Source organism: Emys orbicularis, chromosome 19 (genome assembly GCF_028017835.1).
Source record: "Emys orbicularis isolate rEmyOrb1 chromosome 19, rEmyOrb1.hap1, whole genome shotgun sequence".
Lineage (NCBI taxonomy): Eukaryota > Metazoa > Chordata > Testudines > Emydidae > Emys > Emys orbicularis.
The window spans coordinates 4,342,097-4,362,645 of record NC_088701.1 but is presented as its reverse complement, the minus strand read 5'-3'; the positions used below and the strand labels follow the sequence as shown (position 1 = coordinate 4,362,645).

Here is a 20,549-nt window from a genome sequence, read left to right as displayed (position 1 = left end):
GGACTTCAAATCCTGGTGACGATTGAACCTGGTGATATTGTAACTAAAAAGAGCCCTTCTCTTGTTTGTATAGCTGCTTCCACCACTTCACACAGACGCAACAGACGTTCTAGGCTTCAGAGTGGTACATGGACAGAATGAAAGTCCTGGAATCTTATTAAATAGATACACACACACTGTGCTCTCTCTCTCTCTCTCTCTCTCTCCAGAGACTTTGTTTTTGTTCTTTCTTGTTGCTTCTTTAAAAGCTAAAATAAATAGTTTTAGCATGAAAGGGGCTGATTCTGTTTTCACTGCTATAGTGCCACTGACTATAGGGGAGTTATTCCTGATTTATACTGGCATGAGAACAGAATCAGGGTCAACGTCCTGCAGTAATGCCAACCCCTAATGTGCAAAAATCACAAGTCAGTCCTCCCACTCCCAAAATCAAGAGATCATATTAAAAAACCATGAGGTTTTTTTTTAAAATAATGAACTTTGGGTGCTTTTTCTTTCCCTCCTGCCTTTTGAGGCATTAGATCACACTTGGGACATGTTTTGAAGCTTTTCTCTGCAACCAGGAGGGTTAGAAACTTATTTCTTCTTTTAAACGACAGCTGAGATTCTCGCCATATGGTGATTCTAGCAGCTGGGGCTTGAAGACAAGGAATTAAAACAGGAGACTCATGATAAAATCAGAAGAATCAGCAGCACTGAATCAACGTCTGACCATGGCCTATTCCTTGTGTTTTACCCTTAAGGACAAAATCTGTATTGCCTCGCTCAGTTTTAATTGACCCATGCCTTCTCTCTGCAGGCAGCGACATGGTGGAAGCGGAGAGAACCGGAATTAACATTGTGACATCTCCCTATCAGATCCACTTCACAAAAACACCCACGTACTTCAAGCCGGGGATGCCCTTTGAACTCATGGTAATATCTCTTCTTCTGGATCATGCCCACTGTTGCCTGAGGTGTATAAAGAGGAGAGAACTATGAGTACTAGGGTGATGAGGGTGGTATAAGAACTTAGACCAGAAACAAAGGGCCACATTCCGATCTCAGTTACAGCAAGCTAATTCCAGTGCGACTCCACTAAATGCAATGGAATCACTCTAGATTTACACCAGACTAACAAGAGCAGAGTCTGGCCCAAAATCTGACAGCAAATACAGGGTGTGGAATGGCACCTAGCTACAGGCTTGGCCCAAAATGTGCCATGGGGTCACTCGTGTACTGCGGGATAATATTCCCTGGACTGTGTTAGTTGCTGGGGCGTCAGGCTTTTCTGACTGTAGAGAGGAATTGGGCACAGGTGAGGAGTTCCAAAGAGGGGAGGCATTTGCAGAAATAGGGGGCAGAGGGACCATTGTGGATAGGAGGATGTGGGGGAATTTCAAAATTGGCACTGACAGAATGATTCTTCTTCCAGCGAGTTAGGCTGCATTACAGGGGGAGAAATATTATGCTCCTAAAATTCGGAACCAATCAGAATCAGTCCTCTTTTCCGCAGAGAATATGGTTTGGGGTCCCACGCTCCTCCGGGGTTGAAGAGTTTGTGAAGGGAATTTAGTATTTTTCTGTCAGCAGGCGCGTAAGACTATAAATTAGCAGAGAACTGAAGCAATTATCTTTGGCTGCAGACCAAAGGTGCATAAACGTGTAATCGATGACCACAGTAGTGAGCAGGTTAAGTCCATTTCTTATCTGGATATTTGCTTTACATACAGTGGTGAATGGGATAAACATAAAAAGGAGTCAAAGGGCTGAACCATAAGATCCATGCAAGTAGCTGTTTGTTTTTCTTGTGTGCCTGGGGGTAATTTAATTGCACCGGCTCTCTGAATGCTTAGGGCTAACATGGCTGCTCAAATTTTGTGTGGAAATTTGGGGCTGGAAAGATCTTAGGTCCGAGGTGCTGACTTTCTGATTTCCCGGGGGTGCTCGACCCCCCGCTCTGTCCCAGGCCCCGCCCCCACTCCACTCCTTCCCCAAGGCCCCACCCCACATCTTCCCTCCCCTGCTCTGCCTGCCTGCTCCTCCCCCTCCCCCCCAGCACCTCCTGCCCACTGCTGAACTGATCCTCAGCGCTGGGAGGGAGGGGGAGGAGCTAATCAGTGGGGCCTGCCGGTGGGTGCTGAGCACCCACTTTTTTTCCCCCTAAGTCAGTGCCTATGCTTAGGTCGTTAGAGGTAGTGCAAAATACATTCTTGGGGAGAATACTTGATCTTCTTAACTAAACCTCTGTCTGATAGGACAGAGGTTGCTGAATATTCTACATCAGCCAAAGCCCAATATGTAAGGGTTGGTGTCAGAGTAGGAATGAATTTACGTCGCCTACCAAGGTTATGTTTGGAGCAATAGCGTAATAGGTTTAAACCTTTAAAATGCCCTTGGCTTTTGCAAGGCCATTGATCTCTGCAGTCTTGAGGGGTTCAGACCCAGGTCTAGTCAGCACTCGAAGGATATGTCTAGACTGCAGTCACGGGGTGCGACTGGAGCTCTATCTGACATCGCTGAACTAGCTTCCATCACCTAGCTTGGGTCCAGGAACAGTGAAACCGCGGCAGCGCTAGCTATACAGTCCCACCCTGGACAATTACTCACGGGGCTAGCCCGTGCTGATGCTCACGCTGCCTTGGCTTCACCGTTCCAGGACCCGGGTGAGTGAGATTAAAGCTAGCGTGGGTACGTCAGCTCAAGCTGCGTTCACACCCTGTGACTGGGTAATGCTGATGACCAGGGTCTGTCAGCGGCCAGGATCAAACCTGGGATCTCTGGAGCTCAATACATGAGCCGCTACTGCATGAACTAAAAGCCAAATGGCACTTAGCTAAGGCTGTAGTAGACTCATTAATCGCTAAGTGATTTAGGTGCCACTAGAGGAGCACAGGGCACCTCAGCCAGCCGGCACGGCGTGGGTACAACTGCAGCCTAGACATCCCCTAAGTCAGAGTGTGAAAACTTTAATTAACCTCAGAGTTGAAGATATTTGTAACCAACTGGATCGACAGATGTTAGCGCAACAAATATGTCTCCCTGGCTCCCTTATTTAAAGAGCATCCATAGATTCAAGAAATATTTGGAAGTCTTGACTAACTGGCTTGACTACTCCAATCAACTCTACTCCCATCCACTTCCTGTGTGTTAATTGCCACTTGAGAAATAAATGGCTATCTCCAATCTTGGCTCAGAAGCCTTCTGACTCATTAGCTCAAAAAGCAGAATATTTGTTGGCAGTGATCCTGTTTTGGTTGGATGGGCAGTTGCCTTATTTGCCTGGGGCCAAAACAAGAAAAGACTAGTGTGAAATTAATTTCCTCTCTGGCCTACATGAATCAATTTATTGTATTAATTTTTGTATATTGTTTTGTTGGGTATATAAAAGTGTAAACTGAATTTAGGAGCAGGGTTGAAGTTGTGGTTTTTATATTTTTGTATGCTTGTAGTTTTTAAAATGTGTGTGCATTTTGTGGTGTGATACAGCAGATCACTGAGGCCCCATTCCTCAAAGTTATTTAGATGCCTAATTCCCATTGAAATCCACGGAAGTTAGGCACCTAAATACCTTTGAGGCTATGGACCTGAGATGCTGTACATGCGATTTGATTTGAAGTTAGGATGCGGGGAGCGCTGCATCCCTTGTTTGATGCATCCCTTTTTGATCGTGCCTCTCAGGTCTATGTCACAAACCCCGATGGCTCCCCAGCCCCCCGTGTCCCAGTACAGGCTGAAGGATTCCAGTCGGCTGGGTCGACCCAGGGAGATGGAACTGCCAAGCTGATTATAAACATGCCCGGGGATAAGCAGCAGGTTCCCATCACGGTGAGTAACCTTCAAACACTGAGGCTGAGCTAAGTACTATATGCACCCAGAGGGCAATGCCCTGTTGGTGGCGTTCACTCCCCTCTCATGCACTAAGCAGGAGGATAACTGAACTCTGTGCATTCCATCTGCGCCTGGGGTCAGTTTCCTGTATGCCATTTGGTTTTGGAGATGCTCCGATCACCATGTAACCAATGCTCCATCGTGGGTCCAGAAGAAATCCCAGAAAACATTGACATGGGCATAGGCAGATCCAGTTTAGTCCCCTTGCCACACTGAAGGTACCCACCATGCAGCAAAGGAGCTTGTAGACAGCGCATGGCTGCTGAGTGTGAAGACCCTGTGCGGTGACACCAGGCTCAAGCTGCAAAGCCCGAGAGAACACTGGATCTATCTGTGTCCGGCCGCTTCAGGAGAGAGTCCCTCTTCATATTCATCTCCCCCCTCCTGCAAGGGGCAAGGCAGGCTCCTCTGTTCAGGGACATGTTCTCTGACAGTCCAGAAATCTGGAGTTCCAGCAGGACTGTGCTGAAGCCACAGGCCAGTTAAAAGTGGCACTTGGTGTTTCTCTGAGGTGTCATGCCCAGAATGGCTGTTAGCAGCAGAATCCACCAACAGTGGCGTCTCAGGGAAGCTTCCTTTGCTATTGCTCGTGGTGTGACCCAGCGTGACGGGCTATAGACCCTAAGCTCACTCCCAGATTCAACTAAGATTTTATCTCCACCTCCCCTGCAGGTAAAAACTGCCCATCCCAACCTCCCAGCAAACCGCCAGGCCTCTAAGTCCATGGTGGCTGAAGCCTATCAGTCCCAAGGAGGGTCTCAAAACTATCTCCATCTGGCGGTGACGGCTTCTGACCTCAAACCTGGAGACAACTTACCTGTGAATTTCCACCTGAAGAGCAACAATCCAGCTGTTCTGAACCAGATCAAGTATTTCACCTACATAGTAAGTGCTGCGTCCCTGGGTACTGGGATCTCCTGGAATTTAAGCATCATCTGAGTTTCCACCTGTCCTTTAATATTCCCACTGCATGTAAGGAGAACCTGTAGCAGAGAATTCTTCCCGTCAGGCAGTATATTCATTGTGTGTGTAGCAGAGTACGGCAGGGCCCCCTTGGCTTCTGCCTCTGCTAGGTTCACAAAGTCACTCTGAGACCCTGGGTTTAGTAACCACGGTGCACTGGTGCACTTTATTCTCAGGCTTGTTCCCACCACTGTTTCACCATGAACAAGTAACCCTCACTGTCTGCAGGCAGGAGGGAGGGGGAGCTACCTCCCTGCTTTCATTCCCTGCCTTTTTCCTTTTCTCCTGCTCTCCCCTGGCTTCCTTCCCCTGAGATTTTTATGCAGCCACAGTCTAATTAGGTAGCAGCTGTCTCCACCTCTCCAGTTAGGGCCAGGTTACCTCCAGCCTGTTCTAATTTGTTTCCCTAATGAGGAGTGGGCGTGACAGAGGGCTGAAGCTGCAACCCTTTGCCCAGCACCCTGTCGCAGTGTGAATTAAATAAAGTCAGCCATGGGGACGACCCCTTATCCACTTCTGGTTACTGACTCCAGGCCCTGTGATGATCAATAGAGCCCACTTCCTCCAGGAGCTGGAGATAGAACCCAGGAGTCCTAACAACAATCCCTCTGTACTCAACACTAAACCATACTTCCTCTTCGATCTGCAGATGGAACCAGGAGCCCTGACTCTCCCCGTGCACTCACTAGAGCAGGGGTGGGAAACTACGGCCCGCGGGCTGGATTTGGCCCCTCAGGGCTTTGGATCTGGCCCGCAGGATTGCCCCCTGTGGCCCTGCGGGCCCCGCATCGCTCTCAGAAGGGGCCGGCACCACTTCCCTGTGGCCCCCGGGCGGGGGGGCAGAGGGCTCCGAGCGTTGCCCTTGCCTGCAAGCACCGCCCCCCGCAGCTCCCATTGGCCGGGAAGGGGGAACCACAGCCAATGGGAGCTTCGGGGGAGGTACCTGGAGGCGCGGCAAGGGCAGCGCACGCAGAGCCCTTCCCCTCCTCAGGGGCCGCAGCGCTTTCTGGAGCGGCGCTGCGTGGGGCCAGGGCAGGCATGCAGGGAGCCTGCCCTGGCCCCGGTGCCCTCCTCTGCCACCCTGGAGCCGCTTTAGGTAAGCGGTGCCAGGCCGGAGCCCAAACCCTGCCTGCACCCCACCCCCCAACTCCCTGTCCTAAGCCCCCTGCCTGCACCTCGCACCCCTCCTGCACCCCAACCCCCTGCCCTGAGCTCCCTGCTGCACCCTGCACCCCTGTGCACCCCAACCCCCTGCCCTGAGCCCCCTGCCACACCCTGCACCCCTCCTGCACCCCAACCCCTGCCCCGAGCCCCCTCGTACACCCTGCACCCGAACCCCCTGTCCTGAGCTCCCTGCTGCACCCTGCACCCCTCCTGCACCTCAACCCCTGCCCTGAGCCCCCTACCGCACCCCACACCCCTCCATCCCAACCCCCTGCCTTGAGCCCCCTCCCACAGTCTGCACCCCTCCTGCACCCCAACCCCCTGCACTGAGCCCCCTGCCGCAGCCCGCACCCTTCCTGCACCCCAACCCCCGCCCTGAGCCCCCTTCCGTAGTCCACACCCCTCCACCCCAACCCCCTGCCTTGAGCCCCCTCATACACTCCGCACCCCCCTCTTCCCCAACCCCTTGCCCTGAGCCCCTTCCTGCACACCGCACCCCATCCAACACCCCACACTTCCTCCCGCACCCCAACCTCCTGCCCTGACCCTGCATACAATTTCCCCACCCAGATGTGGCCCTCAGCCCAAAAAGTTTGCCCACCCCTGCACTAGAGCAGGGATCTCCAAACTTTATGAGACGAGGGCCATATTAGATTTTTGAAGGGGCTTCGCAGGCCGAAGCAACTGCGAAAGAAATTAAATGTATGCAAATATATGCGAATATATGCAAAATCGTTAAAAAAACAACACTACTCTACTGTGTCAGTGTTGCATTAAATTCTAAATCAGGTATAAAAGTTAATCGATGCAGGTACTGTGAAATCACACAAAATATTTGTCAATACATTAAAAATCATTTCACATTATTTTTTTTATTTTTTTTCTAAAAACTCACACATTTGTATCATACGAATACTGTTTGGTTCTATTAGTGCTGTAGTTAAAATTTAACCATTATGAAATTGTTAATTTCCATCTTCTTTACTCCATTTATTGGAGATGTAATTAAGCATCTGGGTTGTATTTTTACTCTAAGGCAGGGGTCTGTGCCTGTTCGGCTGCAGCATCGATTCTCCCCTAAGTTGGCTCCCCTTTTGGGGGGACACTGGCTCCCAGAGCCACTCACCCCTCTGCACAGCTCAGCTGTGCTGCTGCCCCGTGTGAGCGGCTGCCGGCAGCCCCTCCCCCTGCCTGCTCAGCTGTTCGCTTCTCCCCTGTTGGTTGGAGGGCCGGACAAATGGAAGCCCCTGGCCGGATCTGGCCCACGGGCCGTAGTTTGGAGACCCCTGCACTAGAGCATATTTCCTCTTAGAGCTGGGGATGGAACCCAGGAGTCCCTGCTGTCAGTTCCCTGTTCTAAACACTAGACTTCAGTGCTACATTTTCAGCACAGAGTAGTAGGTCAACGCTGTTATTTTTACAGATGGACAAATCAAATAATAAAGTTGCCATATAGCGCGGATATGAAGTATATTTGGCGAATGGGGTGGGGGAAAGGAGGGGTGGTCTCTGTTGGTGAAACATAAACAATACTCAGATTTGGGAATCAGATTTGGTGAATATTAGCAACACTGCCATTACAGCCTATTCCTGCAACACATGGATTTTAGCTTATTTTCCTCTCTCCGCTCAGATGTAAATGCTTATCTGAAAAGTTGCAAGTGACCGTCTCTTACTAGTAGAAAACAGGTGGATGGGAAGATTCATGGAATCTGAATCACCCATTCTGCTAACCCTTGTGGCCTTTAACAATCCACGTCTCATGTTTCCCTGTTAGATCCTGAATAAAGGGAAGATCATTCATGTAGGAAGACAGGCCAGGCAGGTGGGACAAAATCTGTTGACCATGTCCCTGCCCATCACTCCAGACCTCATCCCTTCATTCCGCATCGTGGCTTACTACCAAGTAGGAAATTCGGAGATTGTAGCAGACTCGGTCTGGCTGGACATCCAGGACACTTGCATGGGAACGGTAGGTTGATATTCAAGTTGGCCTTCTACATGTTAATTCCAATGAAGGTGTCATTACGAGGGAGTTTTTCCTAGCCTGAAAGTGCCGACTGACTCTCAAAAGGGACTCTAAAAATGGCACCGTGGGGCTTCTCATTGACTGTTTCCCAGCAAATTCTGAATCAGATTTGATCAGTTTACACATACAAAGATGTTCCCCAGTCCCCACAAGCCAATGCTGTCAACCCACTCTGGGGTACGGAAGTCAAGTTGTGGTTCCTTCTAGCTCAGCAATAAAGACTCTGTGGATTTTGGATTGAAGTGGATGGAGCTACACTGACTTGCACCAGCTGAGTATCTGGCTTTGTATCTGCACCATAACTAGCCATTTTGCTGATGAGGTGGCCGTCAGAATTGATTCCAGCTCCCTCTCCCAGGGCTGGGCTCGTTCTTTGGGGCTAACAGCAGTAAGATGCTTATTTTTGGCCCATGAATTCAGCAGATGTGACTCCAAATGCCTATAGGGGACCTGACTGTGATGTAACTACAATGCTGAGCTGCTGTAACTCCAGTTAATTGCTCCTAATTTACACCAGTGTGAGATTAGACTCAGGCCCACAGAGCAGATCCATTACAGTTCAAACTTTGTAGACTTCTCAGGGCTGCCTGAGGGACAAAGTCACCTTTCCATCATGGCTGGAACAAAGGGACTTCATGGACATTGTGTCTGATTCTGCTCTCAGTTTACACCAGCATGAATATGGAGTAACATATTCTGAAGTCAGTGGAGCTACTCCAGATTTACACAGCTGCCACTGAGATCAGAACCAGGCTTTCGGATGCTCAAGGAACAAGAGGTCTTACCTCCTTTTCTCCCATGTTTTGCAAAGGACGGGTTCTTAGCTGCTCCCTCTGCTTTAAAACAAAACCTCTCCCTTCACTCTCTTTCATACAGCTAGTGGTGAAAGGAGCCAGCAACGAAGACAGGAGAATCCATGAGCCGGGAACTCCAATGAAACTCAAACTGGAAGGAGACCACAAAGCTTATGTCGGCCTGGTGGCCGTGGACAAAGGGGTCTACGTTCTGAACAAAAAACACAAAATTACACAATCTAAGGTGGGGCATGAAAGATGTTGGTTGTAACTTGTAATGTTTTATAGCGGGAAATGCAGCTCGGCTCTTACCCTTGCTCTACGCCCCAAAGCGAAGTGAGCCTTTTGTTTGCAGACCTGCTGCTTGGGGTGTGAGCTCCACTGTACTTTAACTGAGCTGGGCCAGGCCAGGTCAGTACTTGGCTGGGAGACACCCAGTGAAACCCAGGGTACTGCAGGGAGCTGTTCTGGACACACTAAAGGACACCCTGCCCTTGGGACAGTGTTGACCCAGATGGTGCTGGGCTGTAGGGAACTGTGCGGGTGATGCAGTAGGGGGCGCTCTCCCTTCAGAGGCAGTTCTCACCCCAGTGCCCATGGTGGTGCTGTACATCAGGGAGTGGGGGTGTGCTCAGTAGGGGGCGCTCTCCCTCCCCAGTCTGAGCTGCACCCAATGCCCCAATGCGGCGCTAGGGGGCGCTGTGCTGCATTGAGTGGAGTGGGGGCTCAGCAGGGGGCGCTGTCCCCTCCCAGTCAGTGCTGAAGCCAATGTCCCAGTGCAACATTGGGGGGTGCTGTGCTGCAGGGAAAAGTGTTAGTGACTCAACAGAGGGTGGCTTTCTTCTGAGTCAGCGCTGGTCCCCGGGCCCTATCAAGGTTTTAGGGGACGCAATGCTACTGAAACTGCCATTTGTCAGCTGACTTATCAAACAGAGGTTCTGGTCATTAAATGTCCTGTGACCCTTTCCACAAGGGTCAGGGCCCTGGTGCTCTGGCTGAATTCTAATTTGGGTATTTAATTTCTCTCTGCCTAACATCCTCCTCTGTCTGGGTTCAACTGGCTGCATAATTCTTTCTTTCTCCTCCTAAAATCGGTTGTGTTGCTGGTGCAGAATGGCTGTTGTGCTCCATGCCAGAGGTGGCTGCATTTCAGTGGGGACTGAGTTGCAATAAATCCTTTACTTACGGCTCAGATTTTGCTTTCATTTACACTGCTGCAAACCCATAGCTAGTCAAAGGAAGTCAGTGGAGTTACTGCAGATTGCACGGCTGTACCTGAAACCAGAATCTGGTCACAGCCTGTATAATACTTTGGGATCATGCTGGATGGCACCGTATAAATGGGAAGTGTCATTGTTAACAATAATCTCTCAACCATTGTGTTTGCACCTCACAGATCTGGGACTCCGTGGAGAAGAGTGACATTGGCTGTACAGCTGGCAGTGGAAAGAACAATCTGGGGGTATTTACGGATGCTGGACTGGCCCTGGAGACGAGCAATGGGATTTCCACAGTCCAGAGAACAGGTATCACTCTATAGAGCTGAACGGTTGCCATGAGCGATGGAGGAAGGGAGGAAAGAGTCAGCAAAGCAAGGCACAGTAACCTACAGCGTGAGCCCGGGGTAGGGACATCAGTCTAGCAGGGCAAATCCCACTGGAACGGCCTAGGAATGGAAATGTTGGGGTTACCGTGGGGGATGAGAATAAGGTCCTGAATTCCCACTGGCTTCCCACCTATTAAAAGAGGGATTAATTTTAAGGATGGGATGGTTCCGAGGATGGGATTCAAAGAGTTTCTCTTCTAGACCACTGGGTTTCTCCCACTTCCAAAGTATCTTTCTTCCCCCTGGCCTGGAAGGGACAGGCAGATGGCTGGTGCTTCTCTCTGACTCTCTCTGTCCCAGACTGCAGGCTTTGGGGGGCAGCGCGCTAGGAAGGAGGAAGGAATGAAGCCTCCTTCACTCTCCTCTCTTTCTGGTTGCCCTGGCTGGCTGAGCATCTGCCCAACAGGTCTTATGTGGCTGGGACAGGAAGGAGCAATATGTTATGTGCCAAAATGGCTTTTCTGGTTTTCTGATTTCCCCCTAAATCAATGGGATTCCGTTCATTGAGCCATAGACCATTCTCGGAAATTTGGGAACTGACCGGATGCGGTGTTCGAAAGTTACCCTGTTACATCCAGACAGAAATGGCAGTAAGTTGAGTGTGAGGCCTCACTCGGTGGGTGGGTTTTATTTTCTGTTTCTCACTTCCTTCTGCAGATCCAGAGTGTCCCCAGCCAGCAAAACGCCAACGTCGCTCCGTTCAGCTCATTGAGTATAAGGCAATCAAAAGTAGGTACTAATCAGGGGGTTTGCTGTCCTTGGTCAAAGCAAGCATGCGAAGCAGGAATGTGATTCCCTAGCGTGACCAGTTTCACCCTGCTACAGCCTCCTGCCAACTGCATTACCTGTAACAGGAGATGGGGGAGTCTGGATAGACTTCCATATGAGGAGAGATTGGAACTGGTCAATTTATAGAGGGGATGCGATAGAGGTATAGAAAATAATGAATGGTAAATTGCTCTTTGGGGCACGGACCGTCTCTCTGTTCTGTGTTGGTAAAGCCCCCAGCACTGTGGGGTTCTGGGCCATGACTGGGGACCCAAAGTGCTACTACTATTCAAATAACAACAACAGGTACATTGTTACATTACCCATATAAGCACAAGGAGACACTCAACCCATCTGAATGGTTTCTAATTAAGAATTTATAAAAGGAACTATTTTCATACACGATGCATAATTAACTCATAGTGCTCACCACCACAGGATTGTATTGAGGCCAAGGGCCTAGCAGGATTCAAAAAAGGATGAGCCATTTACATGGAAAAGGAGGATGTTCACCATTCCATAGGATAGGATTTTTTAAGAAAAGCTATACATCCTCATGCTTCAGGGCATGAGCCAACCTCTGATTGGGGTCAGGAAGGAACTTCACTGTGGGCAGGTAATTCCACTGTGGGGTTTCTTGCACCTTTCTCTGAAGCTGCTAGTGCTAGTGACTGTTAGAGACAAGATACTGGATTAGAGCAGAGTGCCAGTTCCTATGTTCCTTCTTTGGCCATGTCTAGTAGTAAATTAATGAGAGAGAGTGAGGACTAGAAGAAGCTTGGTAGGAATGACCTTCTGGCTTGTACATTTCAGCGGCAGATTACCAAGACCGGAAGCTGAAGAAATGCTGTGAAGATGGGATGTATGAGAACCCCATGGGGCACAGCTGCGAGAAGCGGGTTGGGTACATCCTGGATACGGATGAATGCAAGAAGACCTTCCTCGACTGCTGCAATTATATCAAGACCATACGGGACAGGCTGCAACGGGAGCTCCACTTGGAACTTTCAAGAAGCAAGTACCAGGGTTTCAATATCACTCAGAGGAGCAAGACTGGGGGAATTGTTAGAGAAATAAGACCACGCCAACCCTGCTCATGTTCACAGATCTCCCATGGGGGAGATGGGCATGAATGCAGTGGCAGCAATTCTGTTAGTGTTGCACCATGTTGATATGGGGACCCAGATGAGTCAGGGTAATAACCTCTTCACAGGTCACCACTGAGGTTCAACCTTTGTTTCTAAAGCACAGTCCTCTACCACTTGAGCTAAAGGGGTAACTCCCCTATCTAGGAATAGTAGTAGGCTCTTACCCTTTGCAGAATATCCAGTAGAGGGCACATATGTAGCACGGAGCCAGTGGCTTATACCAGTGTTATAGGAGCCCAGAAAAGGCTAGCTCATGGGGAAACAGCAAGGCAGGCATGGAGAGAAGAAGCCAAACTCCAATTCATGCTTTTCTGGGCTGGCAGCATCAAAACTTGGCTACGTCGGTCAAATCAGGGATGCTTTCACATCAGTTCTAGAGCAGGCCAACCCCCGAATCCTTTCAGGTTTGCCCCCATCCCAATCAATGTCACAGCAAAGCCAGACGGTCTGTGATTTGATTCCCCAGGTGACTTGGACGAAGATTTCATGTCCGACGAAGATATCACCTCAAGGAGCCAGTTTCCAGAGAGCTGGCTGTGGCAAGTGGAGCAGCTGACTGAGCGACCAAATGAACTGGGGTAAGAGCATGTGGCCGTGTCACTCCCATTCATCAAAGGGCCACATTCAGACGTGGTATGGTGTAGCTCCCACTGAAGTCAGTGTCTCTCCACAGCAAGATCCCCAGTGGAGCCGGCTGGAGTATTTGTCATGAATTAGGGCCAGCATTCAGCAGCTGATCCATATTCATAGTCACTCCTAGATCTTAAGGCCAGAAGGGGCCATTAGATCATCTAGTCTCACCTTCTGTATAACAGAGACCAGAGAATTTCATTCAGTTACTCCAGTTTTGAGCCCATATTTAGGTACCTAAAAGAACTGGCCCAACTTCCAGAGGTGCTGAGCAGCCAGCGGTATCCCCTGGCTTCAGCCCTAATGAAAAACCAGGCTGCTGATTTAGGTGCTAGAATATGGATGTAGGTGTCTGGCTGTTTAGCATTGGCCTTTTATCCTGTTCGGGAACCATTCCTCATTTCTGTTTGTTGTTCAGGGTGTGTTATTGGGTTGCTGATGGTGATATTGATGGTGCTTTCTAATTGGACGGCTGAACCTTTTTTTTTTTTTTTTTTTTTATTAAAAGGTAAATGAAGTGATGGGTCAGGCCCCTCTCCACTGGAGTGGAATATAATTCCCCTGCTTGGAATTAGACCGGGACACTAGAACTAATATCCCTACCCTTGAGATTTTTAAAACAGATTGTGTCCTGTGGCTGGTGCAGAACTTGGACCACTGAGTTCCTCCTCAGAGATGGTTCTATATTTCAGTGGTTGGGTGAAGAAGGCTTTACCATGGATGTCAGTCCTAAGATAGAAGGTTCTAGACCGGGGCGGGCAAACATTTTGGCCTGAGGGCCACATCGGATTTCCAAAATTGTATGGAGGGCCGGCTGTGCCTCCCCAAACAGCCAGGTGTGGCCCGGTCCCCACCCCCATCCGACCCCCTCCCCCGCTTCTCACCCCCTGACAGCCCCTACGGGACTCCTGCCCCATCCAACCCCCCATTCCCTGTCCCCTTGTGCCCCCCCCGGGTCCCCTGCCCCATCCACCCCTCCCTGTGCCCTGGCCTCCCCCGGACCTCCGCCCCCGCCCCTGACTGCCCCCCACTGCCCCATCCAACTGCTCCTCGCATTACTGACTGCCCCCCCGGAACCCCTGCCTCATCCAACCACCCCTTCTCCCTGACTGCCCCCGGACCCCCTGCCCCTGACTGCCCCCCGCCGCCCCATCCAACCCCCCTCTCCTTCCTGACTGCCCCCCCGAGGACCCCTGCTCCCATTCAACCCCCCTGTTCCCCACCCTCTAACTGCCCCAATCCCTATCCACACCCCTGCCTCCTGACCACCACTCCCCGACCTCCCCTGCCCTCTATCCAACCCCCGCTGCTCCCTGCCCCCTTACCGCGCAGACTGGAGCACTGGTGGCTGGTGGTGCTACTGCCGTGCCGCCCAGATCATCAGGACAGGCAGCCACGCCATATGGCTGGAGCCAGCCACACCACCGCCCAGCACAGAGCACCGGGTCAGGCCGAGGCTCTGCAGCTGTGCTGCCCGGCAAGAGCTCGCAGCGCCGCCACCCAGAGCATTGCGCCGATGGAACAGTGAGCTGAGGCTGCAGGGGAGGGGTAACAGCAGGGGAGGGACCGGGGGCTAGCCTCCCAGGCCAAGAGCTTAAGGGCTAGGCAGGAGGGTCCCGCAGGCCAGATGTGGCCCACGGGCTGTAGTTTGCCTACCTTTGGTCTAGACCCTTAGCTGGGGAATGTCCATGAGTCCTAGCTCCTTCCTTCTGTAAAAGACTCTGTCTTTCTCTTTCCATGTAGAATTTCTTCCAAGACGGTGCCTATTTTCCTGAAGGATTCCATCACCACCTGGGAAGTCCTGGCTGTGAGCCTTTCAGAGACCAAAGGTGAGGAACACCCTAATGGGGAAAAGACCCCAGGCCACAATGGGCCTTGGAAACGTCACAGTGAGATGGAACAATCGAGGAGACAGACACATTTCAGGGCTAAAGTATAAGCCCCCCAGTCTCTGACCCTGGGTCTTTCCCCATTGCAGGGATCTGTGTGGCTGATCCCTATGAGATAACAGTAATGAAAGATTTTTTCATCGACCTCCGGCTGCCCTACTCTGTAGTGAGGAATGAGCAGGTGGAAATCCGGGCTATTCTCTACAACTATCGGGACCAAACAATTACGGTAAGCTCACCGCCTCATGGGGCTCTACAGTGGACCTGAGGTGTCAATGCTTTGACAGACAGTGAAACCAAAACAAAATGGTGGAAGGCTTGTTCTTCTAGGGCCTGATCCCTTTGGGGCTGGACACCCTTGTCTCCCATTGACCTTGTTGGGTGCTCAGCACCTTGAAGGATCAGGCTATGGAATCCACCCAGTTAAGACCATAAGAACGGCCATACTGGGTCAGACCAATGGTCCATCTAGCCCAGTATACTGTCTTCTGACAGGGGCCAGTGCCAGGTGCTTCAGAGGGAATGAACTGAACAGGTAATCATCAAGTGATCCATCCCTTGTTGCCTATTCCCAGCTTCTGGCAAGATTGCATGATATAGAGGGAGATAAAAAAATACCCTTCTGTCTGCCATTCTTCTCTGGTTGGGCCTCAAATCTGTGAGTAGGTACCAGGTTCAGAGCTTTCTGCTGACTCACACCAGTAGCCAGACCAGGTGGGTCTCATTACTTCCACTCAGGAACGCCACAGGCTGAGGGCCTCTCTGAGGCAGGACAGAACTAGAGGGGGTCCTGAAGGGCCTCTCAGGAAGGAGGTCAGGATACAGTCATGTGCGTTGTAAGTACAGTCCTGTCTGTTATTTATTAAGATTAAAGGCAAACTCCAGTCAGAGGGTGCATTTTGGATCAATGCCCTACAGTGTCATGGTGTGCAGAGTAGACTGCCCGCTCACGAATCTCTGTTCTCTTCTCAGGTCCGGCTGGAGCTGCTGCACAACCCAGTTTTCTGCAGCGCATCCACTTCCAAGGCTAAATACCAGCAGATCCTTGACATCAAAGCCAAGTCCTCCCTGGCCGTGCCATTAGTGATTGTCCCGCTGCAACTAGGATCTCACGACATTGAGGTCAAGGCAGCAGTGTTGCGCAGTTTTGTGTCTGATGGCGTGAAAAAGAAACTGAAGGTTGTGGTAGGTATCAGGTGACGGGATGGGGGGGATGTCTGCTGGAGGGCAAGAGGCTGGAGGCTAGATTGGCTGGCTTCTGGAATTGGTGCTGTACCTTTAGCTGTTAAATTAACACCCTGCATCTCCATCCTCATCCCACTTCCTCCCCTTCCCTGTGGCAACTACAGCAGGGCTGGGGCTGGCCTGGTTATCTTACACTCAGTCCTCTGAGCCGTCATATAAAAGACCTAGGGTCAGTTCCTCAGGCCCAGGGTCTTGCTCCTTGGACCAGTGGGTGCCGGAATCAGTGCACCCAGGGAGAACCTCATATCACTCGGCAGAGAGAGCTGAGCAAAGGAGCAGCATTGGTGGGTTGTGAAGGGCGTCCCACTGGCCTGCCCCAGGAGATCACTGCAATGCTGGGTGAAAGGAAGATCCTCCACTGAAGATCAGGGAGTAGAAAGGTCCTTCAGGGAGGTCACAGAGCAATGATGGAATGAATTGAGCTTCTCACTTCCTCGCCCTGCCAGACTCTGTAGGGCAGATTCATAAGAACATAAGAACGGCCATACTGGGTCAGACCAAAGGTCCATCTAACCTGAGGTCAGATTCCAGACTCATTGGGATGGAGCCTGATCTCAGTTTCACTTGACCGCTGACTTCCAGTGGAGTCACTCCTGATTCACGCTGATCTCAAGATCAGCAAGTCGCTCACCTTTTCCTACTGCTCTTCATTGTCTCTGAATGCTACTGTGCTTACTATGCTCTTGTCATTCCTTTCTAGCCGGAAGGGATGAGGATGAGCAAAACAATTATGTCTGTAGTATTGGATCCATCTGCGAAAGGAGCAGGTGAGTAGCCGCACTGCATTGCGTTTACGTGGCGCCTTTCATCTTGAAGGTCTCAAAGAATTCCACAATCTATATCTAAGTGAGGGCATCTCTGTTTTTGGAGCCCTTGTATCTAACCCAAACCCTTAATCGAATCTGCAGCAAACTTCCCTGAAAAATTCTACCCTGGCATCCGATATTGTGTGGGAGATTTCAGAGGGATTGGTTTCGTGTTGGCTGAGATGGAGGTCAAAATCAGGCTCATCTCGGAAGACTAGAATCAGCAATATGCAGAGCAATTCAGCTGCCACTGAAATGCAGCCACCTCTGCCTGCCCCGTATTCATAGCTTCCTGATTCCCATCTCAGCTGCCCCCTCCCTCCCTTTGCCCTAGCACATCAGTGGATTGTGCAGGGCTTTCTATGAGCGTTGAAGAGTATTATTCAAGAACCAGCAGCAAAGCTCAGCCGGCTGGACGGATGGCATTTCACTGTCTCTTCTCCTTGTCCTTCCTTTTCAGGGGGAGTCCAGGAAGAGAAGGTGAAAGCGGCAGATATGGATGACAGGGTTCCAGACACAGAATCGGAGACCAAAGTCAGCATCCAAGGCAAGAGCCTCTGATTTGAAAGAGTTTTATGCTTTAGAAACAGAGTGAAGGGAGCAATGAATTCTTCTCTGATAGCCACATTCGCAGGAGGTGGACCGATTACCCATTTGGTTCTGTTACAACTGTCTACGTGCACTATCGAGCATTAATGGCCAAGATACAGCAAAGTCATTGTTGGCATGTGGCTAAGCAAGATGCTCACAGGAGAGATGTGTGCAAAGAAATAAGGAGCGCCCAGGGGGAAGCCTATGTCTCTGGACAGGATAGCCTAGTGGTTTGACGCCCAGCTTAGTATTTGGGAAGCCTGAGTTCAAGATCTTGCTTGGCCACAGACGTTCCTGGTGACTTTGGGCAGCACCCTTAGCCTATCTGTGCTTCAGTGCCCCATCTGTAAAATGTGGATAATAGCCCTTCCTTTAACCCCATTTAGCTTGACCAGCAAGGGCTGGTGCTTTCAGAGTGGAAGTATCCAGGTTCTATCCCTACCACTGGCAGGGCTGGAGTGAAGTAGCCTAGGAGGGCTTGGTGAGAAATGCTCAGAGCATTGCCAGGGCCTTGTCAGCACACAGGGCCCGGATCAATTGTTGCTGGGTTAGGATCCAACCTTCATGGGGTTTGGGTGTGCTCAGCACTGTGCAGGATTGAGCTCTCAATCTGCCACTGCCCGCAGAGAGGTCTGTCTGTCTCTCTGTCCCCACCAGCGCCTGCTCTCGGTGCTCGAATTCACGCCGTGTTATTTCCTTGGCCAGGAAACCCTGTGACAATCATTGTAGAAAACTCCATCGACGGGGCCAACCTGAAGCACCTCATTGTGACGCCGTCTGGCTGTGGGGAACAGAATATGATCGGCATGACCCCCCCGGTCATCGCCACCATCTACCTGGACAGCACCGAGCAGTGGGAAAGGATCGGGGTGGAACGCAGGGCAGAAGCCATCAAGTTGATCATGCGAGGTAAGTACTTCTCATGCCAGACAGCAAATCCCTCTTCAGGCTCGCATTAGGGACACAGGAACTGCCGCACAGGACTGGCCCCGAGGTCCATCTAGCCCAGTAGCCTGTCTCGGAGAGTGCCTGGTACCAAATGCTTCAGAAACCTCATGTTAAGCACATTGGGCAATAGAGAGTCCAGGGATCAGGGAGGTAGCCTGGCACTCAGGGGACACCAGTTCAGTTCCCTGCTCTGCCACACACTCTGGGTGTGATGTTGAGCAAATCGCTTAATCGCTCTGTGACTCCATTTCCAACCTCTGCAAATGGGGAGAGTCGCAGTGCCCTGCTGCACAGGGGGGTTGTGAGGGTAGATGGCAGGAGCTTCGCAAACTCCCACCGTCACCTGGAGCGTGGCCCTGCTCCCATTCTGCCCCTCCCCCTATGCGTCCACCCACGCTCCGCCCCGAGGCCCCGCCCCAGTAGGCCTCTTCCCCCCGAGGTCTTTCCCTTGCTCCACCCACATTCTGCCGCTCACTCCTCTCCGCCCCCTCCTCCCCCATCACTCACCCATAAAGCAGGAAAAAAGTGGGCAAGGCCATGTCTCCCTGGCCCCACCTGTTCTGGCGCCCCTGGTAGTTACATTGAAGATTGTGAGGCACCCCGGTACTATGGGAATGGGGTCCGGATAAGCCCCTAAAATAGAGAGAGAATCTGCCTCCCACATTTGGTCTCCTACTCCCTTTAGAGGTTGGTTTAAGACCTGAAGCATGAGGTTTAATATCCCTCCCACAATGTACGTTGGCATTAGTCATGATAACTCTGAATAGACCTTCCTATGCAGACAAAGGCCCAACCCCGTTTTCAGTTCTGCTGGGCTTTTGGGCTCCAGTTCATTGCTGGTCTATGGCTGTTGTGCAGTGGACTGGATGGTCGTGGGGTGGAGGCCACTCACCCACAGTTCAAATCCGTGTCAGGTTGGCACTTGGTAGCGAGGAAGGATAGAGAATCTCATGACCATTGAGAGAACTTGGTAGGTTTCAACAGGTGTCCCTTTCACTACACCGCGGGGTGTCTAAATTAGGTACGGCATCTGAACTACAAACATCACATCCCATAAGCTTTTACAATATGGGGAAACTGAGGCAGGTAGTGACTTGCCCAACATCACATCACGCAATGAGTGACAGAACTGAGAACTGAACCCAGGAGTCCTGACCCACAGAACCTTGCTCCAAACACTAACCCACCCTCTCCTCCCAGAGCCTGGCATACAACCCAGGCATCCCACCTCCCAGGTCCCCATACACTGTAATCACTTGGCCCCACTCCCACCCTGAAGGGAGGATTCATACTGGTGAGGAACGGGGCAGTGTCCATGCCAATCGGCTTCCCCACCAGACAGCTTTCTGCCTTTGCTTCCCTTGAGTTGCTGTGCTGTGTCCCTCCTGAGAGACGCCTGCAGAAAAAGGGAGAGCCACACAACTCAGACAGCCACGGCAGGGGTCACAGCTCTGACTTAGTTTGCCTTACGCATGTAAAGTCCTCATTAGAGACTCGCCAGACATTGCACAGCTCCTTCTTACTCTCCCTGTTTCAGGTTACACGCAGCAGATGGCTTTCAAAAAACCCGACTTCTCATATGCTGCTTTCAACGCCCGGCCATCAAGCACTTGGTGAGGACAGTGGGTTTTGCATCCTCTTGATCAGCGTTAGCCTGACCCTACACATGCAATGCATGAGCCAGAGCAAGTCAGTCTCCAGCCCAAAACCAGAGGGCAAAGGTTAACACACACAATGGGAAAAAAGTACCCAATCCAACTCCCACAGATGGCAATGGAATGACGCCCAAAGATGAGATAGGCACCTGGCAGGATCTACAAAATCACCTGAGCAGAATAGGGGCTTAATTCCCTTTGAAAGTCAATGGGAGTTGGGTGCCTAACTCACTTAGGCACTTTGGTAAATCCCGCTAGGTGCCTATTTGCATCTTTAGGTGCCTAAATACCTTGTAAATGTGGCCCCCAGTGATTTCAGTGACAGTTCAGTGTGGGGCGAGCGGAGGGCTTGAGGGATTGGGAATGAATAAGGCAAAGATTTAGTCATGGGTATTTTTAGTAAAAGTCATGGACAGGCCACGGGCAATAAACAAAAATTCACG

General features: G+C 51.0%; 1 protein-coding gene across 1 annotated transcript in view; it reads left to right on the top strand.

Moving 5' to 3' along the window:
* LOC135891773 (complement C3-like) overlaps positions 1–20,549 on the top strand; it is a 56,018-nt gene that overhangs the window by 15,064 nt on the left and 20,405 nt on the right. The window contains exons 10-25 of the mRNA XM_065419436.1: positions 800–915; positions 3,661–3,807; positions 4,543–4,755; positions 7,775–7,969; positions 8,903–9,064; positions 10,217–10,346; positions 11,084–11,155; positions 12,008–12,208; positions 12,809–12,920; positions 14,716–14,801; positions 14,951–15,090; positions 15,834–16,046; positions 16,807–16,873; positions 17,373–17,459; positions 18,209–18,412; positions 19,989–20,064. Coding sequence (XP_065275508.1) covers positions 800–915; positions 3,661–3,807; positions 4,543–4,755; positions 7,775–7,969; positions 8,903–9,064; positions 10,217–10,346; positions 11,084–11,155; positions 12,008–12,208; positions 12,809–12,920; positions 14,716–14,801; positions 14,951–15,090; positions 15,834–16,046; positions 16,807–16,873; positions 17,373–17,459; positions 18,209–18,412; positions 19,989–20,064 — 2,221 coding nt within the window. The remainder of the gene's footprint in view (positions 1–799; positions 916–3,660; positions 3,808–4,542; positions 4,756–7,774; positions 7,970–8,902; positions 9,065–10,216; positions 10,347–11,083; positions 11,156–12,007; positions 12,209–12,808; positions 12,921–14,715; positions 14,802–14,950; positions 15,091–15,833; positions 16,047–16,806; positions 16,874–17,372; positions 17,460–18,208; positions 18,413–19,988; positions 20,065–20,549) is intronic.